At 44.2% G+C, this 22,607-nt stretch overlaps 1 protein-coding gene across 1 annotated transcript in view; it reads right to left on the bottom strand.

The window, feature by feature from the left end:
* Window positions 1-16,418, bottom strand: part of ST6GALNAC3 (ST6 N-acetylgalactosaminide alpha-2,6-sialyltransferase 3) — a 312,788-nt gene extending 296,370 nt beyond the window's left edge. Inside the window, exon 1 of the mRNA XM_045028921.1 lies at window positions 16,372-16,418. Within this exon, the coding sequence (XP_044884856.1) occupies window positions 16,372-16,389 (18 nt within the window). The 5' untranslated portion in view covers window positions 16,390-16,418. The remainder of the gene's footprint in view (window positions 1-16,371) is intronic.
* Window positions 16,419-22,607: the final 6,189 nt, after the last annotated feature.

The following is a 22,607-nucleotide window of genomic DNA, read 5'->3' as shown; positions in this document are numbered from 1 at the left end:
CAAAGTGACACTCTACTCTTGGAAGAGTCTGAGCCTTGGTTGTTCCCAATGGACCATCTGATCTTGCACAGTCCATGAGAGATTACAAATCAACCCCTCTGTAGTAGGAGGTGGTAGAATGATGGCTCCCAAACCCACTGGAGAGGGCAAGACCTTGGTGCCTACACAAATTTCCCTTTCCCAGAGCATTATTCAGGAAGAGACCAAGCTTAAAAAAATACCATAACCTAAAGAACTCCTGTTTTCAAGATTGTCCTTAATTAAGCCAAATGACAAGCTGCCTTAGGGCCAGTCACTTCTACGCTCAACCCAGGTGCAATCCATTATTGGTATTTAGAGAGACAGTAATACCCACGCAGAGCTGGCTACCATAGCAAATCGACTCCTGCTGGGCACAGTCCTGTACTCTTCCTGTTAGTGTTCAGGCAATGTTTGGAGCAATCACAAGTCATACAACTGAGCCTCCCATTGAAACAACGTTTTCTTCAACTGAACAAAGTGTGAAATTGCATGAGTCAGTCTTGTCAACCAACATTTATAAACAGAAAAGCAAAGGTTCCACCCTAGACGGCATGGGGGACGATTTTGTTTTTCTATTCTATAATCACAATAAAACTATTTAAGATGCATTAAGCAGTGTTGATTCAAACAGCATAAACAAGTCTGGGCTATACACATATTGTCTCAAAAAACTCTTGCCTGGAGGGTGAGATCCAGAGAGTTTAATATTTAAGTGAGCCCCAAGGACATATTCAGAGTGGGATCTCACTAACACAATTTTGCAGTGACATGCATCCCATTCATCCAGAATAGCCACCCTAAATTAGGTGCTTCCCCAGCAGAGGTAGGTGCTGTAAAGACCTTGAACAGAACAGAAGAGAGCCCATGCATCCTCTGGTGCCTCTGTCCATCCGTTGTAGTGGCAGACAAGACAGGCTGCTATCACCATATGTTGTTCCCATCCATACACCCTACTAGCAATAGCTTCTTACTCCCAGGGCTGCAGGAGTGGGATGGAGGATAAGCAGACAGGCATGATAGTGGCTCCAGAACCTGCCACCTGCTTTTCCCATTTCCCTGCAGTGGAGGCAGGAAATTGGCAGCTTTCATATCAGACCACCCACCTATTCCTCATCCACTGGTTCCTCACAGGCCAAATCAGAGACAGGCAATCGTTTGATCTGTGCCCTTTCCTCTGCGTAAAGATTCTTAAGCCCGCATCTCTCATTCAGCGAGGCTTTGCAAGAAAAGAATATGCCAAATGCTAGACTGCTAGCTCTTTCCGGGCAGAGGTTTTTGGTAGTATAGCCAGAAACAATTAGTCGAGACACTTGACAACTTTTATATTTAACATTGCTGTGCAGGCAGAAATGAATTAGTCATTGGCATTCTGCAGCATTGGGAGGCACTTAGAGCAGGTAAACAGCTTTCAGATTTATGCTGAAAGTGTTCCTGTTTGAACCAGTTTTGCAGAGAAATATGGTATGAGTGAGCTGTGAAAACTCATAAGATGATGCTAAAGTTAATGTGAATTTCATATTCAGTCTTTCACAAAAGAAATCCATACAGTATCCTGTTTATTGCAGAAGCAGAACTAATTTAATAGTCCTTGATATAAAACTGATGGAACCTCTCAAATCTCTGATATTCTTGTACACACACAAAAAAGCCTCTTTACACCTGTCAAGTAGCATTTTAAAGCAATTTGATTTCCTGACTTCATACTAATTAGTGCAGATTTTGCTACCATTTACATGTGAAGATTTATCAGTGCAGATAATGAATTTGCTACCATGTGATATGTGATTCTTCTAGAAGAGCTGGAAGAATGTCTGCCTGAGCAGTCTGATCTAATTCCTGCCTCTGAAACAGATGTTTGGGATAAACCAAAGAAGGGAATTGCACTTCTTTTTCATTTCTGGCTACAATGTGTAATAAATCAGGAAATGCAAGTGACACCCATTATAAACCTAGAGACCCAGGGAACCAGAGATGCATTTGAGTAGGTTAAAATTCATAAAACAAACAGATGTATTGAGGTATTTATTGTCACAAGAACTCAGGAATCAGAAGACAGTTTCAACAAGCCATTTTTAAAAACATGGTGTTAATTATGTATTTATAAACCAGCATCTCAAAACATGTGTTACTTAAACTTGTTTTGCTGCAGCACTATGAATCTGCTATTATACTTCAAAGACAAAGCTTCCATTAAGCTTAATTACTTCCTCCTGTGGCTTTGGACAAAGAGCAGCTCCTATTATATTTCACTGCCTTCCCTTGTGGGTTGCATGGCAAAGACACATAGTAAAGGTATAAAAGACAGAGCTACTACTAAACAAATAAGATATACATACCTGCTACGGCGTCTGATGAAGTGGGTATTCACCCACAAAAGTTTATGCTCCAATACGTCTGTTAGTCTATAAAGGTGCCACAGGACTCTTTGTCGCTTTACACATGCTAATACTGAATATGTTTTATAATAATTTGGGGGCATCTCTCACTCCCTACAAACACATGAGCCATCCTTTTAATGTTCATGGGACTGTTTCCATGAGTAAAATGAGCAGAACTTGGCCCTTTGGGTTCCAGTTTATAAATAATGTTTTAAATTCCTGTGTGAAAACAAAACCACTGAACACCAGGATAATTTCTATTTTATATTCAAGAATAGTGCGCTAAATGACAGCATCTGGACAATGAGCCTGTTGCCAGTTGTTATATTACTCTATCCGTTACTTATAGAAACATACAGTGCTGCTTTATGTTTAGTTTGTTTCCAGTTAACAGTGAGATTACAGCACCCATGCCTTAGTATGGAGAATCAATGAAGCCTGCAATCCTTGAGCTACTCCTACTGCCTAGAATTTGGAAAAAGGAAGATGAGGAAAGAGCAATGACAGAGCTACTTAAGCAGAACAGTTCTTCCCAGTCCTTTTGGATCAGGAGGACTGCAGTCTCCCCTTGAAGCACAAAGCATAACTCCCACTCATGTTAAAATGCTAATAACTATTGTGGAGACAAGATGGGTGAGGAAATCTCTTTTATTGGACCAACTTCTGTTGGTGAGCGGGACAAGTTTTTGAGCTACACAGAACTCTTCTTCAGGTCTGGGAAAGGTACTTAGTCTCTCAGCTAAATAAAAGATCCATAGATAGTTTAGCACAAGTAGTTAGCACACGTTCTAAGGGACCATTCAATATGTGAATACTGCTAACTACTTAATTTAGAACATGTGCTAAGTTAATTAAGTTAGTTAGCAATATTCACAAATTGAATGGCCTCTTAGACCGTGTGCTAACAACTTATGCTAAACTATCTGTATATCTTATTTAGCTGGGACATTACATACCTTTCCCAGACCTGAGGCGTGGTCTACACTACAGAGTTAGGTCGACCTAAGGTAGCTTACATCGACCTAATTACGGCAGAGTCTACACTACAGTGCTGCTTCTGCCGAAGTAAATGGCCCGCTACACTGACATAACTCCTCCTCCATGAGAGGCATAGGGCTTATGTCAGTGTAGTTCTGGTGACGCAGTGTCCACGTAGACACTGCATTACTTACATTGGCTGGTGGCTGTCAGCTCTGAGTGGAACTGACAGCTATAGCCCCCGCCCTCTCCTGGCGCTGATCGCCCGAGCTGTCAGCCAGGTGCCAGGCTCACAGCTGGGTCCCCCCTTCCCCAGCTCTGACAGCCCTATGGCGGCAGGTCTCCAGCTGTCAGTGTCCCACAATGCCCCACATCCATCAGTGGAAGCGCTCCTGGTGAGAACACTCACCGCCACTGACAGAAGGAGCATAGCATTCACGTGAACCACCGCTTTAATTACTGAGGTGGCTGTACGTTGACTGTACGTACGTCGACTTAATTTTGGTGAGTAGACAAGCCCTGAAGAAGAGCTCTGCGTAGCTCAAAAATCTGGTCTCTCTCATCAACAGAAGTTGGTCCAATAAAAGATATTACCTCACTCACCTTGTCTCTCTAGTATCCTGGGACCCACACCGCTATAATACTGCGTACATATTTATAAGGCTGTTGGAACCACAAAGACCCTTAGAAATTGCTGTTCAGTTTTACAAACTGCAAAACTCATTTTCTTCTGGCATCAGAAAACAAACTGTTTCCTCACAATATATCATTTTTACAGAAATTGGATAACTCCATGTTCAGATTTGTTTTATTTTTAAGACCTCCCCTGGTTACACCTAAATTGCTGATGAGTTTTCTATTTTCCTCACTACTGAGATATTTATGGGAAAGTTTAATCCATTAATGAAAATAAACTACTTTAGAGCATCTTTCATGCAATGCTTCACAAGGCAATTTATAAATGAAGCTACAGTGGCCGTAAGTGTTAATGGTGCCATTAGCAGGAGATGGCTAGTCATGGTAACTTCCATTTGGATGCATCAGTAGTTGTATACTATAGGATTTATTCACACAGGGCATGACTTTTCTTTTGAGAGTAAATCTTGACAAAGAGAGACAGAGAAGCCAGAAGGGAGGCCCCTCTGTCAGGCTCCTTTTCTTTTCACTTTTGCTGAAAACATTTTCCTGAAGATTTCAAAGACAGCATAGCAGCTGCACTCCATTTCCTCACATCCGTGACCCGCTGGGCACACAGGCTTGAGGGAGTCACTCTTCATCATAGGATTTTTCCTCGGTGTCACTTAATATCTAGGTACTAAACATACTTTCAAAATTGAAGATTAGTGGTAAGAAGTGAAACACTAAGAGTATGTGACTCTTCGAACGCTTGCAATTTGCATTCAAAATGGTTACTCTGAAGCCAGTCACTCCCATTGGAAGTAGTGTATGGCTCATGGTAATAAGGCCCACCACCAGATTTCATGGGGAAAAGCACATTAAATCTGCTGTTAATTCACAAGCATCACCATATATAACATTGGTTCTAGCAGACACTCGAGGCTAAACTTCCAGAGTTCTCTTTTTCATGAGCATCACCTACACCGCAGACACAAGATACACCAAGCAGCAAAATAATAAGCTACACAAGCAAAGCCTTTAAAAAAAAAAAAAAGGCAGCTCACTTTCCCATAGAGTGTCTCAGGTAAGACGTGCAGGGAATGGCATATCAGCTCACCAGCTCCCACTCTCATGGCCAAACTTTGAAATGATCTAGAGATTTACTTCAATATTTTTCAATAAAGTAGCCAGGCACTAAATATCTTCTGATGTCAGTAAGATATGACAGGTAAGAGCAGTTTTAAAATTCTTACTGCATTTGACAAGCATCAATATGAGTCTTTCTGTACTATATAATCCCATTTTTCCTTCTTTTGTTAGGAACCTAGCAGCAAAAATTCCTTCAAGCCTTGTTTGGCCAGATCATCTAATAAATTAAAGTAGTGTGAATTTAAGATGACCATTTCAAGATCTGAGTGACTTATAAATGCTAGTAATCAATATTTCTTATGTATTGAAAAGAGATCCAACCACAAAGCTCAAGTTTCACAAGAGAGAGTGTGGGATCTATTACCAAGGCAAGAAACAATTAGCTGCCTGTTTCTTGATGGCAAAGATCCAGAAAAAGAGTTTAGATATAGAGAAATATACTGATGTTTCCAGAACAGATAAAGTTTGAAGAACTACATGGACCAACATCCAAGACCAAAAATCCAGCAGACATCATCAGTAGCACTGTACACTAAATTTAAAATGTTCAATTAGAATCTGGTTCTTTAGATATCGTTGTAATGTAGTGTATGGGGAGATTTTGACAAACCAGTAAAGTGCCTGAAACCACTATTGTTTATTGCTAAAAGCAGCCATGTCAGCAGGCCGTAAAGTAGCCATGCAGCAGCCTTAGCTTAACCAAGGCAGGAGGGGAGGGGGTTTTGGGTGCCACAGAAAGGGCTGCTTGACCCCACGTCCTTCCTGATAAGAATTATGTTGAAATTACTGATACATGCATTTTAGGGACCTCAAGACGTGCAAACTCTGAAAAAAAAAACACCTGGTTAATCGATGACCAGAAGGAACCTCTTGCTTGATCTTTGAAACTGCTTGCTTAACAAGTTTTCTTTAAGTGATATGTCATTGTATTACTAATGTATAAATAAGGGGGAAAAGTTTGAGGCAGGAGACTCTCCCTCTGGATGCATCTTGTGTTCCCCACCGCTGCCGCTGTGCCACTCGAAAACCACACTCAGCTTCAGTAATTATCAAAGGTTCGGGGTGTTTTACTAACCTGTTGCGGACGTGTATAAGTGCTTGAGACTAAGTAAAGTTTAGCTTTAAGTGAAAGCACTTTTATGTTGTCCTGTTTGTGCCAGCCATATATCGGTCGGACGGCCCTGTCGCCCCTGATTTATTTCCTGACACCACCTCGCACAGAGTAAAAGTTACCAAGAGCTTTGGGTTGAAAAAACCCTGGGTAACAGTAGCATTGTTGCTTCATATAGCTATACTAGTATCACTTCTCTAGTCGAGATCAGTGGTTCTCATAGTCCACACCCCTGAGTGATGTAGTGACATAGCTATGGCCTCCTAGGGAGCTGGATTAACCATGCCAACAGGAGAGCTCTCTCCCATCAGCGTAGAGCATCATTAAAGTATTACAGCAGCGCAGCTGAATTGGTGCAGCTGTGCAGATGCTGCCCTTAGAGGTTGCACAGGGCCACTTCAGGCAGTGGAGAACCCAGATTTTTAACATGACAGAACCAAGTCTCATCCATTTAGCCACGCTACCTTTCTGACTGTGCTAAATATGTGGACTCCGCTATCCTGCCTGTAAGTACTGCTCTAACCACTAGACCGTATTCTGTGCCCAGAGCCAGAAATAGAATCCATGTAACCAACATGCCACTGCTGTCTCACAAATAGTTACCCACTGGCAAAGTATGTCATGTCTCCCTCTAGGAGCTGGTCCATATAAGGGATAATAGCTCATTCTGCTGCCAGTTGTTCCATAGCTGAAGTGATAGAGGTCAGTGCTGTAGATCTAAAGCTCCACTTTTCCAGCCTTGCTGATCGTCCATGTGGCAGTCAGTACGGTTCCTCATGACTGAATGTGTTGTGCTTCAGAATCTGGTTCTGGCTGTTGTCACCTGGACTATGAGAAGTGAGACTGGATGGATCTAGGCATGCTTGCTAAGTGCATGGGACTGCCCATGTCTCTCGCAGTGTTTCAAGACGTCCTCTACCTCTCTTGCATTCCTTTGGAGAGAATGTTCCTCTGAAGCTTCATGTTGCTCCTTGCCCTGCGAAGGCCCCCCACTTCCTAGCCATCTCACCCTCCACTTGAGTTAGCTGCATGCTATCCAGCTAACCTGTCCAGGGCACATCTCCGCATGCTCGTGCTCCAAAAAGGTCCATTCCTCACCCTCTTGTCCGGCCCTGACAACATGTATATAAAATATTTGTACAGCTCATTTGCATGCTTTACTGTAGGCAAGGGAACATCTATAGCTATATTGGGTAGGTATATGATTTTTAAATAATATAGGTATACTGGTAAGCTCTAGCTTGGATGCAGTTACTCGGGCCTAAAGGTACCTTTTTCTAGTATAGCTTATTTCATTTCCTGAACCAGAATGGACTAGATCACTAAGCACTTTTATACTAGTATAACTATGACCACAATAAAAGGGCTTTTGCACTAACTAAACCAGAGTAGCTGAAACAGCAAAACTTCCTAGTGTAGACAAGCCCTGAGAACAAGCCCTGCAGAGAGGCAAAGTTCTTAGGAGTTTAAAGGTGCAGTACACAGGAAGCAAAAGCACCCATTTTCATAGTAACACACATCACAAAAATGTAATAGTTATTATTAAAATACTCCCAGGTGTGAGTTTTAATGGTCCATTAATACATGCCTTGAGTGGCTTCACAGTGCTACTAAAGCGTGCATTAATGAGCCAATAAAACACGCCCTGTCATTTCTTGATGCTCTATTATCCCATCATTTTGGTAATGAAATGCTCTTAAATCTGAATATTCCATAGAGATGGAAGGAGATAAAACCACTGGTAAGGAAAAGGTTGAGAAATGGCAAGAAACTAACATGAACTTTGGTTTCTGATTTTTCATATTAAGACTTCAACACCTATCACCGGGAATGAATTCTCATCTTAGACCAACTCAGCGGGACATTCCTTTGCTATAAACCTGCCAGGCTTTCCATAGCATAGGTGTGAGGTATCAAAGAGAATTTTAGAGAGGAAGAGATCCAAGACCCCTGTTCCTATACTATATCAACATGCAAGGAATGTGTCATTAAAAGAAGAAAGGGGAGTATAAATATTTCACTCTGCATCCCTTCTTCACAGATCCCTGTGCCCATGATGTAAACAACTTTTTCTGATTACTTCCGACTGCTTTTTGAGGCAAGTCTCCGAGTCTACACCTTGATTTTTGTTGAAGGCTCTAGGGTTCAGCCACCCATTATTAATGCAATGAAAATGTGTCTGTCATAAGGAGCTACCCGCTTCATTTTACTGTTAGCAGGGCTACACTTAAAAACATTGCATCGGCACAGCTGCACCAATGCAGGTGTGCTGCTGTAGCACATAAGTGAAGAAGCTCCTATGCAGATGGGAGAGCTTCTGCCATTAAAGTAGTTAATCCACCTCTGCAAGAGGCGGGGTAGCAATGTCAATGGGAGAAGCTCTCCGGCTGAGATAGCGCTGTCTACACTGGGGTTTAGGTTGGTATAACTATGTCTCTCAGGGATGCAGATTTTTCCCACTCCTGAGCGACCTAGTTATACTGATATAAATCTGTAACATAGACTCGGCCTAAGATTCTCTTCATGGTTGTCCCCATGTCACACTCAGCAGCACAACACGTGCATTGAGTAAGTTTGCAAAACTTAGCCCCCTTCTAATAGGGATTGCTTTTAATGGTAACAAAACAAACCAAAAAGCCCTGCAACTCGGCCAAAACTTTCTCCTGAGCTTTGCTTGTTCTTGGAGTCTCTCCCTGTCTCTGCTGCTACTTCCCTCTTTCTCCTCAAAGAGGGGCCCTGGGGATGGATGAAATGACTCAATAGATCAGGGGTGGGCAAACTTTTTGGCCTGATGGCCACACTGGGCTTTGTATATTGTATGGAGGGCCGGTTAGGGGAGGGGGTCATGGCCCAGCCCCCATCCCTTATCTGCTCCCCTGGGACTCCTGCCCCATCCAACCACCCCTACTCTCTGTCCCCTGATCGCTCCAGAACCCCTGCTCCTGATCCCCCCCCCGCTAGCCCATCCAAATCCCCTCCTTCCTGACTGCCCCCCAGGAACCCCTGCCCCCATTCAACCCCCCTATTCCCTGCCCTCTGAACACTCCGACTCCTATTCACACACCCGCCCCTGCCCACCTCCCCGAACTCCCCTGCCCTCTATCCAACCCCCCGGCGCCTTGCCCCCTTACCGCGCTGCCTGGAGCGCTGGCGGTGCTACAGCCACGCCGCCCGGCTGGAGCCAGCCACACCATCGCCACCGCGCAGCACAGAGCACCAGGTCAGGCCGGGCTCTGCAGCTGCACTGCCCCAGGAGCTCACAGCCCCACCCCCAGAGCATTGCATCAGCGGCGGAGCGAGCTGAGGCTGCAGGGGAGGGGCCAGGGCTAGCCTCCCGGGCCAGGAGCTCAGGGGCCAGGCAGGACAGTCCCGCAGGCCAGATGTGGCCCACGGGCCATAGTTTGCCCACCTCTGCAATAGATTGTTTTCATTTTCAGGGTTCTACAACTACCCTGAATAAGCATGTTTGCCAAATACTTTTGCTAAAGTGATCTCTAGCAAAATAGTTATCAACATTTTAAATATAATTATACCTGGTCTCCATGTAAATTTTGTGATGGTGTATCTATTTTGGTTAGGGCTGTAATTATTTAATCAAAACAGTCCCATCATTACAACTCCTAGGGTGGATACAGGTTTACTGGTGTAAAAGTAGCTTATACCAGCATAGGTTATTTAAGAAACGTTGCAGAGGCTCATCTGTCCCTCTGACCACTACCCTATGCTGCTCATCCACATGGGCACTAATGACTCTAAGCAGATCAGCAGTGGCTACAGTGTTCTGGGAGAGAGGGTGAACGGGTCGGGGGCGCAAGTTGTGTTCTTGTCCATCCTCTCGGTTGAGAGTAAGGGCATCCTGGAGATGAATGCCTGGCTGCACAGGTGGTGTCGACAGGAGGGCTTTGGCTTTCTTGACCATGGAAAAGGAGGTCTGCAAGGAAGAGATGGGATCCGCCTGACAAAGAAGGGGAAAGAACATCCTCAAACACCAACTTGCCAACCTAGTGAGAAGGGCTTTAAACTAGGTTCTAAGTGGGCAGGTCAGAAAAGCCCACAGATAAACTCACCTTTTTTATGCTTAATAGGAGGACGAGGGCATGGAAAAATTACAACAGGGTCATAGGAACAACAAGAGTGAAATCAGCAGCGGAATCTGCTCAACAACCTAAATGTCCATAAACAAATGCAAGGAGTATGCGGAATAAGCAGGAAGAACTGAAAGAGATTCATACATAAGCTAAATTATTATTGAATTGGCATCACAGAGACTTGGTGGGATAAATCTCATGACTGAAATATTGGTATAGAGGGATGTAGTTTATTCAGGAAGGACAAGTGGAAGGAAGAGGGGGAAAGGGGTGCTGTATTATACATCAAGAATACACTTCTAATGTCCAGAAAGAGGTAAGAGGCGGATCAGTTGAAAGCCTCTGGGTGAACTCTCTAGATCCCTTCCAGCAATACATTTCTTTGATAACTCTCCTGAACGGTAACAAATTCTTCCTATATTTTCCTCACATGATAATTTCTTCCACCCCTTATGCATTCCATTACAAAAAATATATAAATTAAAAGGAGTCTTACTGACCCCATCAAGTGTGAAAAATGGCAGCTATGACAACAGAAAACTCAGAAGACTGATTCTTTACATTTGTGTAGCAATTTTCATCCCTAAAGATGTAACCATATACTCATGGGAATGGCTTCATCCACCACTCAAGTACAGCAGCCTGCCAAACTGCACATGATTTTAGGACAGACAGCTGGGGAGAATTACACACTAAATTAAACTGCAGGGACCACAGAGCTTGCTGAGAATCCTCTGTGCAGAGGGATCTGCTCAAATGGAAGGGAGCCACCAACCTGCTATGTTCTCTTCCCTCTGGACACTGCACAGTCCTCTCCATGGGTTAAAGCGCCACATGGAGGAGGAAGCAGGCAGTAGGTGGGCCAGGATGGGCTGTAAGGCCTTTTCCACCGAACCCTCTCCATTATGGGAAGTCCCCATCCCCTCCCTTGACAAACACGGATCCCAGGAGGATGCCAGGGACCCAGCATCAACATGGATTCACAGGTCTTCTACATGGATGGCCCAACCTCTTGCAGATCCCCAGGAGCTGGAGAGTGCATGGGCCAAACCTATGGCCTGTTCTGCATGGTGTGGGGGGAAAACAACCACCACACCTCAGACAATGCAGTAGTTTGGGAGGAAATATCTGTGAGCCTCCCCTTGCAGAGTCTCTCTCATGGGAGAGACAATCAGGTCCCTAGTTAGAGGAGCAGTATTCTATCATCTAAATGGCAAAGACACCAGGACTTACTCCCTTGGACGAACGTCAGCTTTCTTGCCGCGTTTAAACAAGCTTCTACCAAGTTGGGCAGTTCAGTAGCTTGAGCTTGCCTTTGTTTTTTCAGTCCCAGGTACAGATTTAGCATTTGCCTGCAGACATTAGCATTATTTATATTGCAACAGGGTATAGAGGCCTCAAATAGGTCCAGACACCATTGTGCTAGGCACTGAACACACATGGTAAGAAGACAGTTCTGGCTCAAAGAGCTGACAGTCTAGATTAAGAGGAGATTCAGCCTGGGGGTTTAACCCAATAGACTGAGGGGGCAGTGGTGATAGAAGAACTTGGTTACAGAGCCTAGCTATGGCCCTGATCCAGCAAAGCACTTGAACATGCTAGGCACATCCTTAAGAGCTTGTCTACACTTACTGCACTGCAGCAGCACCACTGTAGGGGGCTTAGTGAAGACACTACTTACACCAATGTGGGAGCTTCTCCCACCGGCATAGGTACCCTACTCACAGCTATGTGAACAGGAGAAGCCCACCCATCGACAGTGCTGTTTATATCAGGAGTTCGGTCGGTTTAACTGTGTCGCTCAGGGGTGCGGATTTTCCACACCTCTGAGAAACATGGTTACACTGACATAAATCCATAGCGTAGACCAGGGCTAAATGTGCAAAATTTGACTTTTTAAAGGAAGTTTTAAACAAAAGCTACAGATATCAGTAATCCCAGCTGGCCACCTGCTTAGCCTGCCTGCATGTACAGTGAGGGGATATGTACACTTACAATCTGCCTTTGCACTATGTAGAAGTGATGGCCTCAGAAAATACAAATCCTTTTATAAATACAGGATTTTACTTGGGACAAGCTTCATTCTCAATTTCACGTACGATCACTGGGGCAGAATTGCCTCCCAGCAATCAAAAGCATTCATGAAATAACCTCTATTCACTGTATTGTAAATGTGCATCATACATAAGTGGGGAGGATTCTGTATTTAGCTCTTTGCTGCATAGTTGTCCAGGACCAGAGCAGGTCCTAGACACACTGTGTCTGGGATACAGCTTTATGACAAATTCTACCATATCAGCCCTATGCACTAAAAATAATAAGTGTACCATGAAGACAAAAACACACTCCCATGAAAAGAGACAGTTTGGGGAGAGGAATAGCATAATCCATAAAAAATACCCCGTGATTCCCCCACTCCCCCTTCAACCAATCTGCCTACTCTTAGGCATGTAAAAGGCTAATGTTCACATTAAGTTATTTCTTAACTTGCTTTAAAATATTACAGCTCCATTTGCTTTAAAATATTACAACTCGACATCCTCCGCAGGTGATGTCAATACAGGATATAAATAGACTTCAGTAAACATACGTATAGTCATTCTTGTAGCACTTTCCGATACAAGGCAGGCTCATATGATGACCATTCTCAAAGTGAGCAGAAATTGGTGCTTGTCTGAAGTCATTTCCTTTATTTGTTTACAGGGCCGACCATTAAAAAGTCAATATTTAACAACAATTGACACAGCAGAAGCTGTGGTCTCTCAGACCTCACTAGGGACAAAGGGGACTTTTTAAATGGCAACCATTAAACTTATCCAGTGTTTATTGCTGTGGCATGTGGGATCCACAGTAACAATTAAACACAAGATAAACTGGTTATGTCCAAGACAGACCATGTGAGTGAACTGTGGGTCTGCCATGGGATTTTATTTAGAGACCTGCAAAAAACAAACATCCCTTGTGCTGTGCCCTACAACTCAGCAATTATGGACTCTGGCAGATCACTAGGAGGAGCTGTGTCCACTGAGATAGAATGCTCCACTGCTGATCTGAAGATAAAGTTTCAGAAACCCTCAGCAGAGGCAACCCACCAGATCTTAACTGATATGACAGGACAGACAAAGACATAACAAAATGGTGGCCACTCGCCTCAGATAACTCACTCAGAAGTATTTACACTATGATATCCTCAACATTTGTAGCATTCCAGGTATTTCCTATAGTATGGATAGTAAGAAGGGAGGACTCGGTATCTTTTTAATGTATATGAAACTAGCCTATTTCTAATAGTCACCATTGTCCTTTGTGCTTATAAAGTAATTTGGATCAAAGGATCCCAATGCACTCTACAGACATTAACCAAACCTTAACACCCCTATGAGACAGATGTTACTCCAGCCTTCCTACAAACTGAGGCAGACAGTTATGTGAGTTAGTTGCGCAAAGTCACAATCTGCAGCATACTAACATTAGAACACAGGCTTCCTGACTCCCAGTCCGCTGCTCTGCCTGTATACAGCTCTCTTTGAAAATCCACCCCCACAGGACAAGCAATCCTCCACCTACCGCCCCAGAAGTCAGGGTACTGACTACAATGGAGCCAAAAGAGCTATATAACATGAAAACCAAACAGGCAGAGTACAAATGGGGGCAGGACAGGTGTAGTTTCAGGAAAGGGGTGTAGCTGAGTGCAACTCACAAGTTTGGTACATATTCTGAGTTTCATCATCATGTTAAAACAATTTGTGAAGTCCCTTTATGGTGTCTCCTGCTTTCCTTTTATGCTAGGTCTGAAAAGTCCTACCCATGTGATAAAGCAAGTGTTTATGATTTGGAGGTTGAATGAAAAACCTGTATGTTGAAGTGAATAATGAATTATTTCTCTCTCTAGGCAATTAGATTATTCATGAAGCTTGTCTGGCGGAAAAGTCATGCCTGCTTTACTGCAATCCTAATCTCCACATATCTCTTTCACTTTTTATCCCCACACCTGCCTCTTTTAACAAGATTAAGAATTAGACCAGTTGTCTGTTAGAGAGCACTAGCCGTTCTGTGGTAGCCATTGATTTAAATTTAAAGGATCAGACCCCCAGTGGAACTCTAGGGTTTCGGAAAAGCAGGATTATATGATAACAAGGAAGGTCCTGCAGAGATCAGATGTGTGCAGATTGGCTCTGCAGAAGGGGAAGAATGCTGCCACCCAAGGTAAAAGACCTTAGATTCTTCCTGCAAAGGGGCCTGCTTATTCACATTTCAGGCCAGAGAGAAAATTTCTGCAGAAGAACTTTCCTAGTAGTAAGAAGTAGTAGTGAAGCTAGTGATCTAAAATATACACCTCTACCCTGATATAACGCGACCTGATATAACACGAATTCGGATATAACGCGTAAAGCAGTGCTGGGGGGGGGCAGGGCTGCGCACTCCGGCAGATCAAAGCAAGTTCGATATAACGCGGTTTCACCTAGAATGCAGTAAGATTTTTTGGCTCCCGAGGACAGTGCTATATCGGGGTAGAGGTGTACATCCATATGCTATTCTGGATGGGTGGCAGATATGACTACCGGTGACATTTAAGAGCAAAATATATTTTTTTATTTTAGTGAATCCAGGCCCAATTGCGAGAGCTTGTATTTCAGGTCCCATGTCTTAATTTATCATATCACTTGTTTCAACATTGCCTGCTCCTGGGAGTTAGTTACTGGGACACTTCAAGCAGGGATTTCTGCACCTGAGGCAGCTTTCAACAAATTTACTAATAAAAACTGCAATAAGCTACACGTGCATGAAAGCAAACGAAGACACATGCACACACTGTTTTACAGAGGCACTGGGGCAGGAAAAAGGACAATAAGGGGGTTGTTTTTAAGAAAAAAGTTCAGATGAAAATCAAAATCATCATACAAATGTCGTTCTTGGAGAAAAAAGGATTGTTATTATTTGAAGAATACTGTAAATTCAGTATTTGCAGTTCAACAACTTTGCAGATATTTTGGAGAAAGCTGCGGTATCAGGCTGTCCCAAAGCTTGGAATATCAGTCCTTTGTTTGAGGACTAATCAAACTGAAAATAAGGGATCATTTGCAGATAGGTCTGCATGCCATGCTTTATTTACTTGGTTGAACCATGCCGGGCATGTGTTTAAAATATAGCTATGGAAAAAGGTGGCAGGTCAATCAGACCCTTCTTTATCTTTAAACCATGGAATAAAGAATACAAGTGTTTTGATAGTGATTCCCCGCTGGTGAAAATAATGTAACGAAACACAGATTCATTGGTTTTATCAGCTTGCACTTCCAGCTCCTTCCATCTGATTCAGTTCTTCTATAGTACTATAGAGATGCTCCCATCTACAAAATATATTGTTTGTGAATACTTTTCTCTTAGTAAAGAAAGCAGCTGGGAAGAAGGTGTCCGACAGGAAGATGTTAGTGCAAGGTAAGTTTCTGTTCATATTTGTTGGCATAAAGGGGAAAATCCTTAAAATAGTGACCCTAATTAGTGCAATTTGGCTCTAAAATGTAGCAGCATATGGCTCTTATGTAAATTCAGAAGGGGAGTGTGCTTAAGGAGCAACTTGGTGCAGCTTTTGTAAGCCTGCAAGCTTTTCTTTAAAGCAGTAAGTGCTGCACGTTGGGGAAAGAAAACAGCTTCCCCGATTTTGTCTTTTGTATTGTAAGTCTGCTTCCCTAACGCAATAGCTCCTGAAGGATTTCAGCTCAAAGTCAACTAAGACAAGACAGAGCCCTGCACCCCCTTTCTGCTTTCCTATTATTCTGCACACAGTCCCTTTTCCACTAGCTGATAGCCTGCAGTTCTGACAATGCAGGGAACAAGAAAAAGAATGGCAGAACAGGGAAGCAGAACACAGCTGTGCGTTTCAAAATCTCTCCATATTCATTTGCCAAACAAAACCAATACTCAAAGAGACAGCTAAGATTAAGATGCAATAGGAACACATTGAATTCGTGCCTCAGAGCAGCAAGGGGCTCCTTTTAACAATGCATTCAAGCAACAGATAGAGATTTACCTTCAAAATGCAGGCCATGTTCTTTTTCTATCCTTCCTACCACAAAGCAGCAGGATTCTACTTTGTCAGAAACAGTTCCAGTGTGAGGCAAAAGGCTGGTAGAGCTGCAAAACTGCTATAGCCTACATTCCTGAAGATCCAAATAAGGGTACCACAATTCTAAGCTCCGTTAGTCCTATTAGTCTTTTCATGCCCTGTTTGTTCCACCCATCAGCTTCTGCCACTGGCTAGAAGCCAGCTCAGCACCTCCCCTTAGTCACATGACTGAATTTGACTCATGACTCCAGCATGTATTTTTTTAAGCTCTTGGATGCTTTCTATCATATGATATATACCAAATGGCAATTTTATAGCGTGCAGATGTCTGAGGCATTTGAAAAGCAAGATGCTCATTTACAGGGAATCCGGATTAGTCCCTCTAAACGGATCAACAGCAAATATTTCTCTCAGTCATGTCAGAAGAGTCCAAAGTATCTCTCTGTTATTGGGACTGTAAAAATCTTTAGGTCGTTATGTAATGTTTGTTTGCATTCTCAACCCTCTTCATATTACTGGAATTTGCCTTTTTCTGAAACACTGTGACTACTTGTAAAAATGAGCCACTCACCGGGAGTAACCACCATAAATATCCCATGAGAAATCCTTCTATTGTGCCATGTGTATCACTTTGTATTATAGACTCATATATTACTGAAAGGAATAGGAAATGGTTTTCATTTGGGTAAGTCTGATGACAGCTCTTTGAACCGTCTCTGGCATTTGTTTGAGCTTACCTGGACTGCAGAGAAATAAAATGAAAGCTGTTACTGAAGTCATCTTCCTCCATCTGGACACAGGCTATTTTTCTACCCCCTACTACATCAGATTCAGGCTCCTCTCTCACATGCAAAGCTCTACATAATATTGTCCCCACCTTCACGTTTGCTGTTTCTGCCCCCAATACTCCTCCCACTATTTATATTCTTCCCAGTATTTTTGCCTTACTTCTCCCTCTCTCAGTTTTGCACCTTTCATCTGGATTCCTCTACAGGTGGAACAGTCTCCATGTTCTTGTCGCCCAAGCAGCCTCATTCCCATTCTAATTCCTCGTTAAACCCACCCCTTTGAGAAATCCCTCTGACTGGCTTCCTCGTCAATCAGTAAATCCCATGTCTTCCATCATCTGAGCTTTAGTCCAATCTCATCTCATATTTGTCGAACACTGTAATAAGCTGCCATGTTTACCAGAAATAAGCCCTTCTGGGAGTTGATTCTGCTGGGGAACAGTAAGTGCAGACACAGGCAGGTAGCCCATTATTTCACCTGGATGAAAGGGAGCTGGGAATGTCTAGCTGGAGAGAAGATCTAGTGTGTGGACTGAGCAATCTGGAAGGATGAATCTTAGGAGCAGTCAAGCCTGGGAGAAGATTCAAGCTCAACTTTGTTGACGTGTTGACAATAAAACCCCAAGCCACAACAAAGGAGCAAGCTTGGACTCTACACAGTGTGTGGACTGTGTCTGAGAACGGGTTGGGAAAACACCTGCTCATGTGTAACACGGACAGACTCCGGTCATCGGCAGGCAGAATCAAACCTGGGACCTGTAGAGCTAAATGCATGAGCCTCTACTGCACAAGCTAAAAGCCACGTACCCCTTAATTAAGGCCATAGAGCAGACTCATTCATCTCTAAGTGGTCTTGTTGCCACTAGATGGGACAGAGCACCACACCCAGGAGGCGTGTGAGTTACATATGCACAGAGAATAAGCTGTCTAGAGCAGAAATTACATCAACCAAGTGTAGAAAGTGCCATGTAAATGTATTACTGGAAGGGTCTGACAATAACAGTTAATCGTTGAAATTCAAGGACCGAGTGTCCAAGAGAAGGGCGGTCAGGGCACTAATCCCACAACGCTGCATTTCAGCCTGCTAAAGCTACAGTAAAAAGTCAGTCAGTCAGAGGACAATGACAGTCTTCCAACATGTCCCTTTTGCTTTTAAAATCAACAAAGTGCTTGTTCGGTGTGGAAAGCAGAACTTCCAGCAGCTGTGAATACAGGAAGTGGAAGAACATGTATGGAGATTCTGAGCCCAATAAAACAGGTTAGTTTTTCCAGCTAGCCCTTTTGGGAATCTTTTTTTTTTTATAAGAAGAGTGAAAAAGCCAGTCAACCTTGAACTATTTACATATAACACAGAGCTAACAGGCTGCTGCATTATTCAGCTTTCACCTTGGCTCACAGGGCTCTGGTTTATAGCTTAGAGCAGGGATCAGCTGAGGGATACCTGGCCACCGCTTCCCGCAGCCCCCATTGGCCTGGAGCAGTGAACCGCGGCCAATGGGAGCTGCAATCAGCCGAACCTGCGGACGCTGCAGGTAAGCAAACATCCCGGCCCGCCGGCAGATTTCCCTGACGTGCCAAAGGTTGCCGATCCCTGGCTTAGAGTATTGGTATGGTGGGAGGGTCCTGGGCCGATTCCTGATCGCATTCTGCTCTTTGCTGTTATAACACCTGCTCTTCTCCAGCTCACAGTCCCTCATTCACCACAGAGCTGCCTTTCTGTGTCTCCCCCAGGAGCACACCAATCTGCATTGACCTTCAAACCCCTTAGCCAGACTGCTCCAGTTCTACATGGGCCCTGCAGCTTCTCCCTCTTGCAAACTCCTCAGCCCTTTTGTACCCTCACTGGCGACCCCCCCTCCCCAGCTTCTCTTTTGCTGACCACAATACAAGCATCTTCTGGCTGTAACTCTGTAAAGAAGCTTTGATCCTTTGACAACACAAGTGTTTCATTCATTCTTTTCACATTTAATTGCCCATTTCCCTCTCCATCCTTCAAGCATCCACTGGCTTCTGGAATAGAATAATTCTTTTGTTAGGCTCGGCTGAGGAAAGTCATATCTCCCAGAACCCTCTGGTGTGGGTTGGACCCTCGTGTGTGTCTCTGGGCAAGAGGAGGAGTATCAAGAGCCGTGTGGAGACCTCCTCCATCATTTCATTCATTATTCCCAACACCCTGGAGAGAAGACGACACTGCAGAACACGAGACCTGTAAAATTTACCTTTGATATAAAAATGGCACTAAGGTACTGCAGTCACTGTGCATTAGATATGGGAATATCCTCGTCCACACCATGGCTGGAGCTGGTTTGGTTCAATGCTCACAAACAAGACAGCTCCACAAATAAAGACTATTGACTTGTCAAAAAAGCATGATTTTTCTGAGGACAGATACTATGTGGTACAAAGCACCAAAAACAATAATAATAATATCCATTTTAGAGCAAATTCCATCAGAGGCTCTTCTAATGTACTGTGACAAAGCTCCGAGCCTGTATTGGTGGGTCCCACGCTTCCTGGCAGATACAGTGGCCTCAGAAGCTCACTAAGGTCCTCAGGATGACCTCCCTCTGCCGGTATGGTGGCAGAGATTACAACTTATTCAGCTATTTTCATCACAGGCCAGTATGGGAGGTGGGAAGGTGAAATACCCACAATCTTTCTTACTCCTTAGAGCTCCACAGGCTCCGTTTGGTCTCCTGCCTGGACCAAAGTCTGTTTCCCCTTTCAAAGGGATCTCTGTAGATCACATGGGGGGGGAGGTGGGGAACCCAGGCCCGCCCTTTACTCCAGCCCAGGGACCCTAATGGTAGCAGCTGTTATCGGCTTAATCCTTCACTGACGCTGCTTTGATTCCCTGTGCTACTTCCCTGTGCTCCCCTTTTCCAAGCTTCACCCTTACCTTAGGGTTCAGTAATGCTTCCTCTCCTCCTGTGGGGCCCAGGACGGAGGTGATGAATCCGTCACTTTTGGGACCGGCCCATCACTTCCAGGACTGACTGTGCCAGCCAATGGCACCGGCCCACGGGACCCCCCAAAATGCGGAGCCTGGAGCAGTTTCCCCGATTCGCCATATCCAAGGGATACGATGCCCGATCCATCAGAGTGGATGAACACAACAGGGCAATTATCACGTGATCCAGCCCATCATCCAGTCCCAGCTTCTGGCAGTCAGAGGTTTAGGGACATCCATAGCATTGGACTGCGTCCCAGATAGGAGCAGCTCTATGTTTTTTGCTGCCCCAAGCACGGCAGGCAGGCGACTTTTGGCAGCATGCCTGCAGGCAGTCCACTGGTCCTGTGGATTCGGCGGCATGCCTGCGGGAGGTCCGCCAGTGCCGCGCCATTGGCATTCCCACTGCCGAATTGCCGCCGAAGCTGCAGGATCGGCGAACCTCATGTGCTTGCTGTGCTGGTGCCTGGAGCCACCCCTGGTCCCAGACCATCTTGGCTAATAGCCATTGATGGACCTATCCTCCATGAACTTATCTAATTCTATTTTGAACCCAGTTATAATTTTGGCCTTTACTTCATCCCCTGTCAGTGAGTTCCACAGATTGACTGTGCATTGTGTTTGTTTTAATACCTGCTGCCTATTAATTTCACCAGGTGACTCCTAGATTTTTTTTTATGTGAAGGGGTAGCTAACACTTCCCTATTCACTTTCTCTACAACAGTCACAATTTTATACACTTGGATCGTATCCCCCCTTAGTCATCTCTTTTCTAAGCTGAACAGACCCAGTATTTTTAAATCTCGCCTCGTATGGAAGCTGTTCCATACCCCAATCATTTTTGTTACACTTCTCTGTATTTTTTCCAATTCAAATATATCTTTTTTGAGATGAGGTGACCAGAACTGCACCTAGTATTCCAGGTGTAGGTGTACCATGGATTTATCTAGTGGCATTATGATATTTTCTGTTGTATTAACTAACACTTTCCTGAAGGTTCCTACGATTCTGTTTGCTTTTTTGACTGCCACTGCACATTGAGTGGATGTTTTCAGAGAACTATGCACAACAACTCCAAGATCTCTTTCTTGAGTGGTAATAGCTAATTTAGACTCCATCATTTTATATGTCTTGTTGGGATTATGTTTTCCAATGTGCATTACTTTGCATTTATCAACATTGAATTTCATCTGCCATTTCGTTGCCCAGTCACCCAGTTTTTAGAGATCCTTTTGTAGCTCTTCGCAGTCTGCCTGGGACTTAACTATCTTGAGTAATTTTGTATTATCTGCAAATTTTACCACCTCACTGTTTACCCCTTTTTCCAGATCATTCATGAATATGTTGAATAGGACTAGGCCCAGTACAGACCCCTAGGAGACACCACTATTTACCTCTCTCCATTCTGAGAGTAGATCATTTATTCCTACCCTTCATTTCCTATCTTTTAACCACTTACCAATCCATAAAAGAGGACCGTCCCTGTTATCCCATGACAGCTTACTTTGCTTAAGAGCCTTTGGTGAGGGACCTTGTCAAAGGCTTTCTGAAAATCTAAGTCACTATATCCACTGAATCCCCCGGTCCACGTACTTCTTGACACCCCCCCCCCCCCCAAGAATTCTAACAGACTGGGGAGGCATGATTTCCCTTTATAAAAGCCATGTTGACTCTTTCCCAACATATCATGTAAAAAGCAACAAAGAGTCCTGTGGCACCTTTAAGACTAACAGATGTATTGGAGCATAAGCTTTCGTGGGTGAATACCCACTTCATCAGATGCATGTAAACCAGATGCAGACTAACACAGCTACCCCTCTGATACTTGCCAACATATCATGTTCATCTATGCATCTGATCATTCTGTTCTTTACTAAAAAAAAAAAAAAAAAAAATTAGGAGTCCTAACAAATTAGAGGCTAACAAATTTATTTGTGCATAAGCTTTCGTGGGCTATAATCGACTTCATCAGATGCATGGAGTGGAAAATACAGTAGGCAGGTATAAATACACAGCACGTGAAAAGATGGGAGTTGCCTTACCGAGTGCAGGGGTCAGTGCTTATGAGGCCAATTCAGTTAGGGTGCATGTGGCCCATTTCCAACAGTTGACAAGAACAGGGGCAGCTCTAGACATTTTGCCGCCTCAAGCACAGAGGGTCCGCTGGTCCCGCGGCTTCGGCGGACCTCCCGCAGGCACACCTACGGGAGGTCCGCCGAAGCCGCGGGACCAGCGGACCCTCTGCAGGCAAGCCGCCGAAGGCACCCTGCCTGCCGCCCTAGCGGTGACCGGCAGAGCGCCCCCAGTGGCTTGCCACCCCGGGCATGCGCTTGGAGCGCTGGTGCCTGGAGCCGCCCTGGACAAGAAGGTGTGAGTATCAGCAGAGGAAAAATTAGTTTTTGTAGCAACCCAGCCACTCCCAGTCTTTATTTAGGCCTAATTTGATGGTGTCAAGTTTGCAA

The sequence above is a fragment of the Mauremys mutica genome, chromosome 8 (genome assembly GCF_020497125.1).
Source record: "Mauremys mutica isolate MM-2020 ecotype Southern chromosome 8, ASM2049712v1, whole genome shotgun sequence".
Classification (NCBI taxonomy): Eukaryota; Metazoa; Chordata; order Testudines; family Geoemydidae; genus Mauremys; species Mauremys mutica.
This window is presented reverse-complemented; position numbering and strand designations above follow the sequence as displayed.